This window comes from Suncus etruscus, chromosome X (assembly GCF_024139225.1).
Source record: "Suncus etruscus isolate mSunEtr1 chromosome X, mSunEtr1.pri.cur, whole genome shotgun sequence".
NCBI lineage: Eukaryota > Metazoa > Chordata > Mammalia > Eulipotyphla > Soricidae > Suncus > Suncus etruscus.
In genome coordinates this window covers 37,125,782-37,141,501 of record NC_064868.1, presented here as the reverse complement: position 1 = coordinate 37,141,501, position 15,720 = coordinate 37,125,782, and the positions used below count along the sequence as shown (strand labels likewise).

General features: G+C 36.5%; 1 protein-coding gene across 1 annotated transcript in view; it reads right to left on the bottom strand.

Moving 5' to 3' along the window:
- Nucleotides 1–15,720, bottom strand: part of CFAP47 (cilia and flagella associated protein 47) — a 433,368-nt gene that overhangs the window by 245,368 nt on the left and 172,280 nt on the right. Inside the window, exons 31-33 of the mRNA XM_049766890.1 lie at nucleotides 11,903–11,984; nucleotides 10,477–10,605; nucleotides 6,575–6,770 (exon numbers count right to left, since the gene is read on the bottom strand). Coding sequence (XP_049622847.1) covers nucleotides 6,575–6,770; nucleotides 10,477–10,605; nucleotides 11,903–11,984 — 407 coding nt within the window. The remainder of the gene's footprint in view (nucleotides 1–6,574; nucleotides 6,771–10,476; nucleotides 10,606–11,902; nucleotides 11,985–15,720) is intronic.

The following is a 15,720-nucleotide window of genomic DNA, read 5'->3' as shown; positions in this document are numbered from 1 at the left end:
CAGAATGGGAGAAAGTATTCAGTCAATATCCAACAGATAAAAGGCTATTATCTAAGATATGTACTGACAGGATTTAAGAAGAAAAATACTAGCCCCATAAAAAATGGGAGAAGGAAACAGACATTTCCTTAAAGAAGAAATAAAAATGGCCAAAATACACTTTAAAAAATGTCTCACATGACTAATCATCTGGGAGATACAAATCAAAAAAATTTGAGATATCATTTCATGCCACAGAGACTGGCACACATCACAAAGAACAAGAACAACCAGTGCAGGAGTGGATGCAGGGAGAAAGTAACTATCATTTACTGCTGGTGGGAATGTTATCTGGTTCAGCCTTTCTAAATAGCCTTTTTTCTTTCTCTTTTTCTTTTTTTTGTGCCACACCCTGTGACACTCAGGGTTACTTCTGGCTATGTGCTCAGAAATTGCTCCTGGCTTGGGAGACTATATGGGATGCCAGGGGGATTGAACCGTGATCTGTCCTAGGTTAGTGCGTGCAAGACACACTCCTTACTGTTTGTGCCACTGCTCCGCCCCACCCCACCTCAAGATTTTTAAGTTTTAATATGATCCAACAATACTATATTAGGGTTATATGCTAGGAACAGAAAAACGGAATATAAAAATGTCCTCTGGGACCAGAGTGATAACACAGTGGTAGGGCATATTTGCCTTGCATGCTACCTAACTGGGACAGACCCAGGAGTGATTTCTGAGCACAGAGCCAGGAGTAACCCATGAGTGCATCTGGGAGTGGCTTCAAAACAAACAAACAAAAAAGGCCTCTGCATTCTTATGTTCACTGCAGTGCTATTTAAAATAGTCAAAAAACCACGCAGGGGCTAGTGCCCCCACACGTACAATATATATTGATAGTATTATATGCATATAGTTTATATATGTATAATATCCATTTTGTATTGTGACCTTGATACTGCCCTACAAAGCTCATTTCTAATCTTTTACTGCCTCAGTCCCAACCATTATTTCCCCCCATTTACCCATGTAGGTGCAGCTCATGACATGAAGCTCACCACATAGAGTTATGAGTGCATTAGGGTTAAATAACTACACTGAAAACTATCATAACAATGTGAATGAATGAGGAAAATAGAAAGCCTGTCTCAAGTACAGGTGTGGGTGGGGTGGGGAGGAGGGAGATCTGGGAAATTGGTGGCGGGAATCATGCACTGGTGAAGGGGGGTGTTCTTTACATGACTGTAACCATACAACTACAATCATATTTGTAATCACGGTGTTTAAATAAAGATAATTTTAAAAAATAAAATAAAATGGTCAAAAAGAATCTGGAAATAACCCCAGTGCCCACAATAGAAGAGAGCCTAAGGAAACAGTAGTATATCTACACAATGGGGAGAAGAAATGAACAGACACTTTGTAAAAGTGATATTGAAGCTAAAGGCATTTTCAAGGATGAAACACCATTGGCCCGACAAGTGGAAGTAAAGATAAACAGATGGGACTACATTAAAATAAGAAGCTTCTGTACCCCCAAAGGCATCGGTGGTGAGGATACAAAGACTACCTGAAAATGGGTCCTCCCCATTTTCCTAATACCAATCTAATAAAGGTTAATACTAAGATCTATACATTACTGCTAGAGATTAGCAAGAATAAAAATAATCCAAATCATCCAAAATAGGGAGAAGAAACCAGCAGACACTTCCTCAGAGAAGAATTTCAGATGGCCAAAAGACATGAAAAATGCTCTACATCATCAATCATCAGGGAGAGGCAAATCAAAATGACAATGAGATGTCATTTCACACCACAGAGACTGACACGCATCACAAAGAATAATCAGTGCTGGTGTGGATGCAGGGAAAAGGGACTCTCATTTGCTGCTTGTGCGAATGCCAACTGGCCCAACCTTTTGGAAAAACAATATGGATATTCCTCAAAAACCTGTAAATTGAGCTTCCATAAGCCCCAGAAGCCCAATACACAATGTAGAAAATCCCTCTGCATCACTCTGTTCACTGCAACACTATTCACAATAGCCAGAATCTGAAAACAACCCAAGTACCTGAGAACAGATAAGTGAATAAAGAAACTGTGGCATATATACACAATGGAGCTGTTAGGAAAAATTATGACATGAAATTTGCTTATACATTGATGAATATGGAGAACATTATGTTGAGCAAAATGAGTCAGAAAGGGATATTGAATGATCTCACTCATTTGTGGGAGATAAGAGAAAAAAAATTATAGTATGGAGATAATATCAAAGACAAAGAGATTGTATGAAGCTTCCCTTAAATAGTGGGAGAATGCAGTTATGTAAAGGCCACTATAATAATTATAGTTGAAAATAATCACTCTGTGCAAGAACTGCTTGCTGAAAGAAGTTAAAGTATAGGCATGAAATCCCTCAGTAACAACAATGCAAACCAGTGTCTAAAAGAGACGAAAGGAAGTGAGAGTTTGAGACTTAGAAAGAGAGCGAGAGAAACAAGAAAAGGAATCTGGGGATACTGGTGGTAGGATATATGCACTGGTGAAGAATGTTGTACATTGCATGACTGAAACTCAATCATTAATAAATGTATCTGTAGAAAATAAAACAAGTTTATTATAAGCTACTTTGTATTCATGGTGTTTCAATAAAGTAATTAATTTAAAAAAGTCACTATAAGATCAACTGCCTGATAACAGCAGAATCAAACTGCCAGTCCCTTAAAATGCTGCCTCTAGATCCCCCATCTCTGGCCCCTGAAAGGCCTCTGCAACTTGCCAGACAGCTTCTTTCTCAGAGCCTTCTGCCCAGCACTGGTGCATGAGCACTATTTATACATGACTAGACTCAACTATTACACCTCCTTCCACTACTCAGCTGCACTGCCAGGTAGGAAGTACCTGTTTTTCCATTTTAGAGATATTCTGACATTCACTAACTCAGGTGCTGATGTCCCTGTGAGGCTGAAGGGACACAGAAAAAAGAAGAGGAGGGCTGGAGCTGGCTCTAAAATAACCTCATTACTTTGTGGAGGTGAGAGGCTGGCCCAGAAACAGTCACCACCCATTTTTCCCCATAGTAGCAGAACTCCACTTAGAACTAATTTTTCACAGGCACCTAAAGCTACCTCTGCTACTGCCAGATAAGAATATCTTCGCTGTGACACATTTCCCATCCTGCACTCCATCTAGTAGCATATGCCTGTGAGTTAGGGAGAACAGGCCTTGAAAGAAGTGGGGGTGGGGTGGGGTTTAACCCTCAGTGAAGCAGAGAGCACTCAACCGGCCTAGAACAGATAAGTCTGGGAGGCTGGCTGTGGCCACAGGTCTCACAGGCTGGGTTTACACCCACTAACTTAGATCAATAGTCATCTGCAACCTCCACTGTGATGGGATACACCAAGACCACTTTATTAGTGTCAAGATTCATGCTCATTACAAAGTCCTTCTTCCCGACAAAGCTCTAGCAAGAGGATTAACCTGCACTCAGAGAACTGAACCAGGGAAGCTTGCAAAAGCCTATACAATTAGCTTTGGAGAAACAAAACCTGCACTCTATTCCAGGGCCGTCTGCATTACAATTTGAGGTATATGGTGCCTTTAATGTTGCACACATCATTCTAGACAGCCTGTACTCCCCAACTTAGGACACATAATTTTTCTCCTCTATTTTATGGGGCCCACAGCTGTCATTTATTTAAAAATTATTTATTTTTTTGCTTCATTGTCTTCTCAAAATATCATTTTCTATAAGGACACAAAACTGAACCCAAAAAGAGACTGATTCTGACTTCTTTTACATCTCTAATCTTCCTGGGCAAAATTCACCCCACTTAACTACACAAGTGTTATCTCACATAATAGTAAGATTATTTTATAGAGCAGACATTTCTGAGCCGTTCAGAATGCTTCAACTTCAGGAGTTTGTTAATAGTGTAATCAAATAAAAGTATATAGTCCTGTCAGATATTCTGCTGTACTTTATAATATGCTACAGCTTTCAAATTTACCAGATGACTACAGAATTAAAATAACAAATTCCATTAACAAACAAATGCAGCTATCAAAACAAAGACTCCAAAGGAATGACATAAAATATCCTTTATCATAAGTAGAATGTACTCAAGTAGATAATGTTCACTAAGATTTGGGGAAATGTTTTTATCTGTTAAAAGCATTAATAACTAATATGTAGAAGAGCTATTGGAAACAGAAGAATGGGTGTAGAAGGGCAAAAGCACCTTCTGGCATGCATTAAAAATTCTCCTGTTTATGGAGAAAGATGTTCACTTAGCCATGCAAAATGTTTTCTTTCACAAGACCTAGATTAAACAACATGATGTAGAATTTGTGGAGCTGGAGAGACAGTAAAGCAGACATGGTGGTTGTTTGCCTTGCACCTACCCAACCCAACTATGTTCAATGTCCAATAAAAACAAAAACCCAGATAAAAAACAACACATTTATCAATATTTTTTCTTTGACTAAAGATCCAAACCTTACTAGCTAGTCCTGCCTCCAGTTAGAGGGGGAAATAAGGGAGGTATCAAGACCAAACAGGTGCAAGACTACTAAGTAGTGGGTTGGTTACAGAGGGGACCACATATTCTAGCCGCCCTGGGGTGAGGGAAAAGGAAATGGGAGGTAGGACAGAAACGGAGGTGTAGGGAGGACAATTTGGTGATGGGAATCCCCCCTGATTTTATGTAAATATGTACCTAAAATATTATTGTCAACAATATGTAAGCCACTATGATCAAAATAAAAATTAAAAAAAAAAAAGATCCAAACCTTACAACAGAGAAAATATGGCTCTCTTCAACAAATGACAAAACTGGCCAATTCCAGAAGTTTGAAATTATACTATTCTCTAATAGTATTTTTAATCTATACTTAGACCTAATTTTATTTTTGGTTCCCAAACCAACATAAGGAAAAGTCAAAGACTTCAATAGTTAGGGGACCCTGTTTCAAAAATCAGCAATGTGGCTAATGCTTATAAAATATTACTTTCTAAATGGATCAAATTCCCTGAAATCAACTACACAGTTAATTCTGTTCATAGAACTTGAAACTTAATAATTTTATAAACACATTAACTTCTAATATATGCAAATATTTCAATATACTTTTTAAGGCATCATTTCTTACTAAACAGAATAATTATCAACACCTCAGGTGTTTTTAATGGGCCAAAATATTTTTAGTTAATCCATGAATCTGTTAAATTGCAGTTTCAAGTAAAATTATTAATATAATCATCAGATCAATTAAAAGTTAAAGTTTATGCTTGTAGTTTTCTGATACCAACATATCTATCTATAGTTTTCAGTCTTTATATCTTGAAATTCTTGCTTATTAAAGGTTCCCTAAAGTTAAAATTAAAACCACAATAAAGTAAGCAATATGCACATTGTCCTCCCAACTACAAGCTATGCTTACTATTAAAAAAAAGATACATTTATAGTAACAAACCGAATTTCTCTAAAAGTAGCTAATGGTATGGGGCAGATAATTTTAGAGCCTCACTTTTCAAAGTCAAAAAAGAATAAGTGCTTCCTGAACATTGGAGTAAGTCTCTCTAACATTCACATTTTCAGTGTATGAACTTAATATAACCCACAGCAACACCCAAAATTCATAGAGCATTATTACACTTAGTGATTTCCAACATGGTCCATCACAACATGGCAGATGTTTCTCAATTCATTATCATTTGATTCAAACAAATTACATATGACGCTTGAACAGTATCCTAAATTTAATACATTATACAGGAGAAAAGACTAGCAATGAGAGTACATGTAAATTCCAGAGAATCTCTACATAATAGCGTACCATTCATACTTATGTTTTTATTTTGTTTTTTTCTGGGTCACACCCAGTCTTTCTCAAGGCTTACTCCTTAGTCTGTGTTCAGGAATATGGGAGGCTGGGGAATGAACTCAGACAAGCAGTATGCAAGGCAAATGCCCTACCCACTGTGCTATCTCTCTGGCCCTGTTGCATTATTTTTATAAAGAATAAATTAAAAGATGTTTCTTGGGCCGGAGAGATATCATGAAGGTACGTGTTTGCCTTGCATGCAGAAGGCTAGTGATTCGAATACTGGCATCCCATATGGTCCCCCAATCCTGCCAGGAGCAATTTCTGAATGTAGAGCCAGGAGGAACCCCTGAGCGCTGCCAGGTATGACCCCAAAACAAACAATATACAAACAAAAAGATGTATCTTTACTCACTTCATTTCCCATGCAAGGAAACTGATCTTGATGGTCTTATTGGAAAGAACAGGTTAATGCTGTGATCTGGTTGAAAACTCACGATTCTAGCTCAACTCTTGGATTTTAATTTTTGTGTGTGTGTGGTTTTTGGGTCACACCCGGCAGTGCTCAGGGGTTATTCCTGGCTCCAGGCTCAGAAATTGCTCCTGGCAGGCACGGGGGACCATATGGGACACCGGGATTCAAACCGATGACCGCCTGCATGAAAAGCAAACGCCTTACCTCCATGCTATCTCTCTGGCCCGGATTTTAATTTTTTAACACTAACATGCCACACACAATTGTAGATAAAGAAAAAAGTCTTACCTGTACAACAGCTTTTCCATATAATTTGTCTGGCACTCTCAAAATTTGTGTTCAACCAGCTAAGCAGAATTCTTTCATAATTAGAGTACATGTTGCTGGATATGAAACAAGGATTGACTTTGGGTGATTCCGCCTTCACACTTATTCGGGGCAGATTTTTGTTGGTTTGTGGTCGAACCCGGGATAATATTAGAATCTGAAATAAAATAGAATCTATCAGTAGATTACGTAACTACTGCTGATCATATTTTGCTTGTTTCAATATTTTATTTCTGAATGATTAAAAACTTAGCTGTGTTATTTGCTAACAAGGGTCTTATTCTGTTCTTCTCATATCAAAAGTAGCTTAATGATACAATTTATATGCATGAATTCGACTTCTTACTAGACATACGTAAGGTTTAAAGTAAAAATACAGAAATAGATTTTATAGACATTCTGTGTAATTTTCTAGTTACAATCAAAAGTTTCGACACAATATTAGCTATATTAATAATTTATAAACTCTACTACTATATAACATAGATATGTAATCTATTTTAAAAGAGAACTTCTCCCAATTTCTAATTAATATTTACTTTACATATTCATTTTCTTAGACGAAGGTACTGAGAGAAATGTTTTATTATTTATATTTGAGTCCTAGTTGTTTATTTTACAGATAATTTCAGTAAGCCAGGTATTAGAGTAGGGAATTAAATTCAAGAATATAAGGAGCTGTGTAATAGATGTGGTGTCAAGTAGGTTCCTCTATGGGCTATAGGCTCAGTCTGCTTGGATCTACAGAACACATTACAGAATAAGTATCAGATTCCTCCTAAGTAATGAGAGAGCAAAAGTATCTATGAATTCCTTGACAATCTTTGATAGTTATTTCGATGAGCTATTAATCTCCTGGCACTTTTGCAGGCAGATAGGGGCAGCTATAGCAATGAGGATGGGATCAGAAATGCTGTCTTGGAACTTAAACCACTCCAAAGGCAAGAAGGCTTTTAAAATATTGGAGAGCCTGCAAAACTGCTGATATCTAGAATTCCAAGATCAGTGCTGAACCTCCTAGGAGGAAAGCCCCCCACCCCACCCCAATCAAGTAGAAACAGGCTAACTAAGAATATGAAAGAAAACCATCAACAGTTCCTTCTCTTCCCCTTGACAACAATCTAGCAACAAAGTTCTGGCAGGAAGCTGACAAAAGCACAGTATAAGTGAACTTTACAGAAACAAAGGCATACATTTTCCCAACCTGAGGTGGCCAGCATCTCTCTCAGAGATATGTATTTTCTTTTACTTTCTAGTGTGCATTCTCCATCTTGAGGACTGACCACTTCTCTTCTTGGGGTGCACACTTGATATTCTCCAATTCAGAAGTCTGTGTTCTCACTTGAGGACAAAAACTCTTTCTCTCACTATTTCTCTCTCAATTTGTGTCTAAATAAACTTATTTACTTTTTTATTTATTTATTTATTTATTTATTTATTTATTTATTTATTTATTTATTTTTGGTTTTTGGGCCACACCCGGCGGTGCTCAGGGGTTACTCCTGGCTGTCTGCTCAGAAATAGCTCCTGGCAGGCACGGGGGACCATATGGGACACCGGGATTTGAACCAACCACCTTTGGTCCTGGATCAGCTGCTTGCAAGGCAAACGCCACTGTGCTATCTCTCCAGGCCCTACTTTTCTATTTATATCTTTCCTAAGATATTTTCCTATGAGAGTAGGTGACAGACTAGAGAAAAAAAACATCTTAGGCAGAGTTAGGAATGATTTTCTATTTTCTGTAAACAGCAATTCCTCACTGCAGCCTGAATTCACAGTTCCCCCAAGAATTTGGGTGGTGGGGATCAATTTACATGCCCTGAAGATTAAGCAGGGCTACTGGCACAATTTAATAACTGTTGCATGGTGCTAGAAAATTCAAGGCCTGCCTTTGCCAACACCTAGGTATTTATAACAGACTATGAATCCAGTCCTATCTCTCCAGTGCATTCCTTGGATGACTCAGTGGGGTACAGAAGAAAGGGTTTACTCCCCTCTAAGGGGACTACCCCTCTTCACACTTCACATAAACCACACAGAATACTACTGATTTTATCTGTTGTTTATTATCTATTTCATTCTAGACTTATACCACCATGCCAAATCTAACAACATATGTTGTCATGGGTAACAGACACTTATGACCTCTAGTTAGCCATAAGAAAGATATGTTCCTTTAAGGGCTGATAAATCAGTTAGGGGGACCCCTTCTAACTGATGTTTAGGAACAGTTGCCCCAAGGGGTATATAAGTCTCCAGCTGAAGTGCAGGTATGGCTGCTTTTCCTGGAAGACTTCCCAGACTGCTAGAAAAACTGCACAGCTGGATTGACTATTTCTGTTGGCATGTTGCTTCTCCTGCCTTCCCTTTCCTTTTGTCATCTCTCTGACTGACCCTTTTCTTGGTCCCAACCTCCCTCTTCTTTCCCAGACCAGGGATTGGCTGTAAGGTCCCTACCTTACTTATTCCCCTAATAAAGCTTGTCACAAGTAAATCTTTGTCTTTTCAGGGTCCTGCCATTCTGCCTTTGGCACTGTTGGGAAAACAGAGGAGGCCCAACATGAAAGACCAGACTTAATACAACATTTTGAAAATATTTCTGCCTCAGAACTGGGATAAGTTAGGCAGTAGCACTTTATAATCACTTAACTTAATTTTTCCACACTCTTTGTGGCCAATTGAAGGAAATGTTCTCAGTTGATTTGAAGGATTTTGATATGCTCAATTATGGCTGTGAAGTGGATTTTAGCACCATTTTTCTGCAATGGTAGGCTTAAAAACTTCGTTTAATTCTGTGGACACCATTCTACTGGATATAGATACAATACAATGTCTCAAACATAAATTGCTTTCTAGTTAAGAGGTAAAAGCAATAAATGCTGATATGGACATAGTTCAGCAGTAAGGGTACATTCACAGAATGAGCCAGGATTCAAGTTCAAAACCCAGTACCAAGTGACTTCCCAATCTCTGGAGAGTCCTGTGATAGTCCCAGAAATGATAAAATGACCTTGATAGCCCCAGTCACCACAGTCTGAGAAGCTTCACATCTACAGGTCTTAGTATTGAACCATTTTGCCAGTTAGCTGAATACTACTTCCATTTTTATTACTATCACAAGCATTTCTAGCACTTGACACTCATACATATCCCCTGAAAGTTTCCACAGTGATCAGATTTATTGCTCCATAATGCAAAGCAAATTTAAACTTCTTATGAAATTGTATGATTAAAACATTCTACACATATACATATACACAGGCCTATAGTTATTGTCCAAAGGCAACAGAAACTGAGAACCATGTTCATATGGGGCATAGAAAGAGAGGGGCCTCTGGGACAAGGGCAGAAGAGACTGAACATTCTGGTGGAGGGTGTGAGGCTAGAAACCCTACTAATAAAGATTTTTTATAAACCATGTACAAAAAATAACATTTTTATTAAAGGAAAATCTGAATAAAAAAGAAAGTTCTGAGCTTGCAAATGATGTTTGGGTTTTAGATTCAAAGACTTAAAAGTTTAGGATGATGTATTAAAGGAAAAAATTATCTCTAATGTATCTCTTATGTATTGATTGTTTCATGACAAAATAATCTTTTTAAACTTCCTCGAAACAATGTACTTCTTAGACTTTTTATAAATTTCCTATACCTTAACCCAGCAATTTTCAGCTTTTTTTTCTACCTGCAATCTGGCACTTATCCTACATACTGGTCTATGGAAAGGCAATTATAATCAAGGTGGTTGACTAGGGCTTTTCAGCACTGGTACATATATTGGTGATAAAATGCCATTCCCTTAAATGATATGACCTCCTGTAGATCAACCAAAACACCAGCAGTGAATCAGAGGGGAAATGTTACCTTGTATATCTGAAGAAAGACATCTGTCCATGCTCGTTTACTCCACAATTCAAATTTAGACTTCTCTATAATAACAGAATGCCTTTTTGGGAGCATGGAGGGATTATTAGGTATGGGATAATTGGAAGACTGGAGGAAACCAAATAATGCATTAATTAGATGCAAGACAAATATAAATACAAAATGCTAATTGCTTGGTTAACTTGTCATTTATATATATGTATATATATATGTATATATATTTAACACATTTTTAAATCTGTTCATCAAGTGCTCTCTGTTCTTTTTTTGTTTGTTTTGTTTTGTTCTGGGGCTGTATATGAGAAAGCTAAAGGCTTACTGCTATGTGCTCAGGGGCTACTTCTGGTAGGACACTAGAGATCATACAGGCTGTCCAAGACTGAATCCAGGTCAACAGCATGCAAGACAAGTGCTTCCCATGTTATACTATCTTTCCAGCTGCCCCTCCCCAATAAATTTCTAATGTACTGGTAATAAAATTAAATGTTCAATACGCAGAAAACTTTCTGGAACATAGAATTTTTTATTGAGTTCATGCATATATGTACTCAATGCATGGACTAGCTCATTCTGGCAGAAATGGCAAACTTAGGTAAAAAAATTAATCTAAACTTTGAGTCCAAAAGAGCCACACCCATGGGATTAAGCAGAAGAAATTGCCAGAGTTCTGATGAACAGGTCTCTGGATCACCTACTCCTATCATGTGGTGTTATTATATAACAGTAGTAACAGTAACCAATACTAGAGTCATCTCAGGGTTTTCAAAATAATTTTCCTTCTCAATAGTTTCCATAAGACAAGCTGCGTGTTTGAAAAAAATCTATGGCTACCTTGCTTAATATTAATGGCACATAGAAAGCTGCAAATTGTATAAAATTAAGTTTATATTTTCTTTGAAAGTTATATTTTCTAATAATTTAATTTTAGAAAAAATATAGAAGTACAGACCATTCTTTCTTTCTAAACCCCACAAAGAAACAATTACCATATTTAACAAAGTTATGTAATTATTCCTTCATAGGGAATCCACCAAGTTTATTAGAAAAATATGATGTGTTTCTTTTATTTTTTTTTTTTTTTGTTTTCTTTGGGTCACACCCGGATCGCTCAACGGTTACTCTTGGATCTATGCTCAGAAATCACTCCTGGCAGGCTAGGGGGACCATACAGGATGCAGGGATTCGAACCGATGACCTTCTGCATGAAAGGCAAATGCTTTACCTCCATGCTATCTCTCTGGCCCCATATGTGTTTCTATTTGCATAGACTGTTCAGAGAAGTATATCTTAGAATTTTTATAAATAAAATATCAAGATTTCAAGAATGGACTTCTCTGACAAAGTAAAAAACAAGAAATTCAATAACAATTACATAAATTTGTTCCTAAAAATAATATTCCCTTACTATAAGTTTCAGCCACAAATCATAATCTTCAGGTTCAAGCAAAAATTCAGGTTGTACATGAGAAATACATGCTCCATGAATTCTGAAATTGGAAAAGAAAAATGTTAATTATGACACTCATGACTGGTATATCATTACGTTTAAATTTCAATTTTAGCTGTTATGCTTATTGATTTTGTATTTTCTGTTTTTTTTTTGGGGGGTGGGAAGAGGTTGGGCCACACCAGGCAGAGCTCAGGTATTTACTACTGGCTCTTTGTTCAGAAATCTCTCCTGGCAGGCTTAGAAGACCATATGTAAGCCTGTGATAGAACCTGAGTCCTCAGTCCAGGTTTGGCTGTTTGCTAGGCAAACACCACACTGCTGTGCTGTTGCTCTGGCCCCAAGAATTTGTATTTTCAAATTTAAATTTTATACTATTATTATTTTTTTAATTTCACCTCTGAAAACCAAGTTCTTTGAATCAGCTTAGAGCAAATTTCAGGAGTAACCCTGAAGCTGTTTAGGGGACAATCAGTAAGTGGTGCTGGGTATTCAGGCCTGAGGCAGCTAAATTCAAGGCCTTACCTCCTGGACTCTGGCCAATTAACACTTTTTCTTTGCTAGCCTAGATACTGCCTGACTCACAGCTCACTGAATAAACCCAATACATGCTTAGAAATTTTTACTGTTAACTTTTTCTCTTTAAAGGCGTTTTATAAACTTACATCGTTATGATGGATAGCAGAATATGCCAAGCACAAACATGCCTGTTTGGCATAATATTATTTTCATCTGATTATTCTGAGTAAATGCAGACACAGAAGATCTGCAAGTGAAGTAGAAGCTAACCTTTTTTAAGGGCAATTTATATTTATAAAGAACATTTACATTAAAAAGGAGGCCCAAACCAGGAGAGAGCTATTACCAGAGATAACATTTTCACTTGAGGAAATTATCTACAAGGCAATCCTCTTTGCCTACCTAGACTTATTTTTAATTGTTTCCCACACCTAATTAATTCCTAACCTAATTGCAGTTTCAGCTTCTTCCCACAGAGGAAGTTTAAACCAATGCACTTAGTATTTCCTGGCCAGCATAAAGATATGGTCCACAAAAGACCCTTTGCCTCCCTCAAAAAAAAGTTGGCCTGCCTGAAAGAATCTTTATTTTTTATTCCACCTTTACTTACAATAGAAACCTTCAAGATTTCTCTATATAGAAATAATTATAGTATTGCTCTATTTGCTGGATAGAATGCAGTCCAATTCATAAGTAATAAGTAAAGCAAATGATATATTTTACATTTATTTTGATGAATTTTGTTCTTTTAAAAATAATAAACATTTCTCCTGTTAATCTGTTTTTCATTACAGGGAAAGTGAGGCCTTAGTCAAGATCATAAAAGGTAGACAGAAAATGACAGGAAATAATTTTGTCACTATCTGAATCTATCTCAAGTGCTACCTTGATCAGTTATTAAGACAGGATTATTTATGTTTTGTCTATAGAATTAATACATAGTGAATAAATTTAGTTGTTTTTTTATTGACTTAATCACCATTTTAGCAGTTGGGTATGCTATATGAATATTTCTTCTAAATTACACTGATTAGAATAAAATTAATTAAATGTAATAAATTTAGTAATCCGAAACCATCTCCTATAAATGATTGTTCCTCACTTATTGAACAAACTAGATATAATTTCACATATATAAAAATGGTCACTCATTGTCATCAAAATAAATGAGGAAACTAATAATGTTTATGAATATTTTACTTTATGCATTCATTACCATGATGAAACATATGAATGCATTTTAGATTAATGAACCATTTTTATTAACCACACTGCCACTTTCTAAATGTTGAAAATTTTTATCACAGCCAACATATTCTGATAGGCATGGGTTTACTGATAAAAGAGCAATAAATTTAAATGGCTTAGGTTTAATAACCAATTTATTCTTCCACACCTGCATCCTGACACTACAAAATGTCAAAATAGAAACCAACCACGTTTATGCTAATGCCACTGGAAACTATGCCAACATTTATGCTAAAAGAACAACATGAAGCTATCAGAAAATTATTTGATTCTTAAAGCATCTAAACCCCTTCCTTTGTGCAGTTAATATTCTGTTCGATTCTTAAATAGTTAGCTTTCTATTTTTGATTTACTCATCAAGTACCAAGAGTGGGAGGGAAGTAGACAAATTAAATTGAGTCTTGCTCTTCTCATTTTAAATTCAGTTTAATAAATTTCCTTTTTTTAAAATTTTTTTTGGTTTTTGGTTTTTGGGTCACACTCAGCAGCGCTCAGAGGCTAATCCTGGTTCTACTCTCAGAAATCGTTCCTGGCAGTCTCGGGGGACCATATGCGATGCCAGGATTCAAACCACTGTCCTGCATGCAAGGCAAACAACATACCTCCATACTATGTCTCCAGCCCCTAAATTTCCTATTTATTACATAAATAATAAGTATCATTAGCTAAATATAGATTTTCTAGAATTTGTTTATCAACAAAATATTTATCTGATAAAACAGATTCTAAAAATACATTATTATTTCAGCAATTGTACAAGAGTAGCTATTATATGTAACTAATGATTACCATATTGGAATAAACTGTGCAAAGTTTTTCATAATATGAAGACCACAGATACCAATTTATTACATTTAGATTCAAAATGATCTGTCTGTCATATAACATTTTATTATCTATAATTCTTTTTATCATGCAAATAAGCATAGGAATTATCATATTGAATTCTATAGACACTGAAAAAGGAATATAAACAGGTTGAATAAACTACCATGTACCTCAGGGAACCAACCTACAGGGAACTCTGCCTTATTCTTATATTCACTGGTTTTGAACCCTACATAAATTAATACATATTCTCTTTCTATATAAAAACCCTTTCTTGTCATGAGATAAGGCAATTGTTTTGAGAATATGAGTCATTCATCTTCGATCCTGTCAGTTTGTTACTAATACAGGTTTTTCTCTGGCCAAAGAGAACTCAACAGCTTTGCATAATGGAGGATGCACAGATTCTATCTCTGTACCACACAGTCCCCAAGCTCTGCTGAAGCAACCCTGAAACACAGAACCAGTAGTTAACATCTGAGCACCACTATTTATGACCCTAAAATAAACAGAAACAAAATTAAGCTTTCTCTCAATGTTGTACTGTGTCTCTCATTGGGCTAGCCTTAGGGAATTTGTGGGAATGAATCTTCCTGGTTACAAAAGGCTTACTTAAGACCTATATATACTATCTCTTAACTTTGTAGACTTTTCCAAATCAGCACCCAAAAATTATCTTACTAAACATTAAAAAATGTAATAAATAAATTAACATAGTAAGTAAGGAAATTTATTTAAGCCAACTTTACTCTATCTAGAGCAAGTGGTATGCATAACCCAGAGAAAGATGGTACTCACTAATGCCATGTGATTTCTGCATATGCAACTTTACAAGATTTCAAAGTATTGAGGACTTTCAAAATCATAAATATTAGTCTCTCCCTGTAGAAGCGAAATTTTGAAAAAAAAAACATTTTATAAAAGTGGCTAAGTATGGGCGGGGGACTGATCAGTAGTTCAGCAGGTTAGGGTGCTTAACTTGCTCATGGCTGACCAAGGGTCTATCTTTAGTATCCCATATGGTCCTCTAAGCCCCACCAACATCATTTTTAAGCACAGATACAAGAGTAAGCCATGTGCAGCACAACAACCAAAACCAAACCAAAAATCAAATCACAAAGAGTAACAAAGATGCATGTACACGCACGCACACACTCACACACACACACACAGACACACAC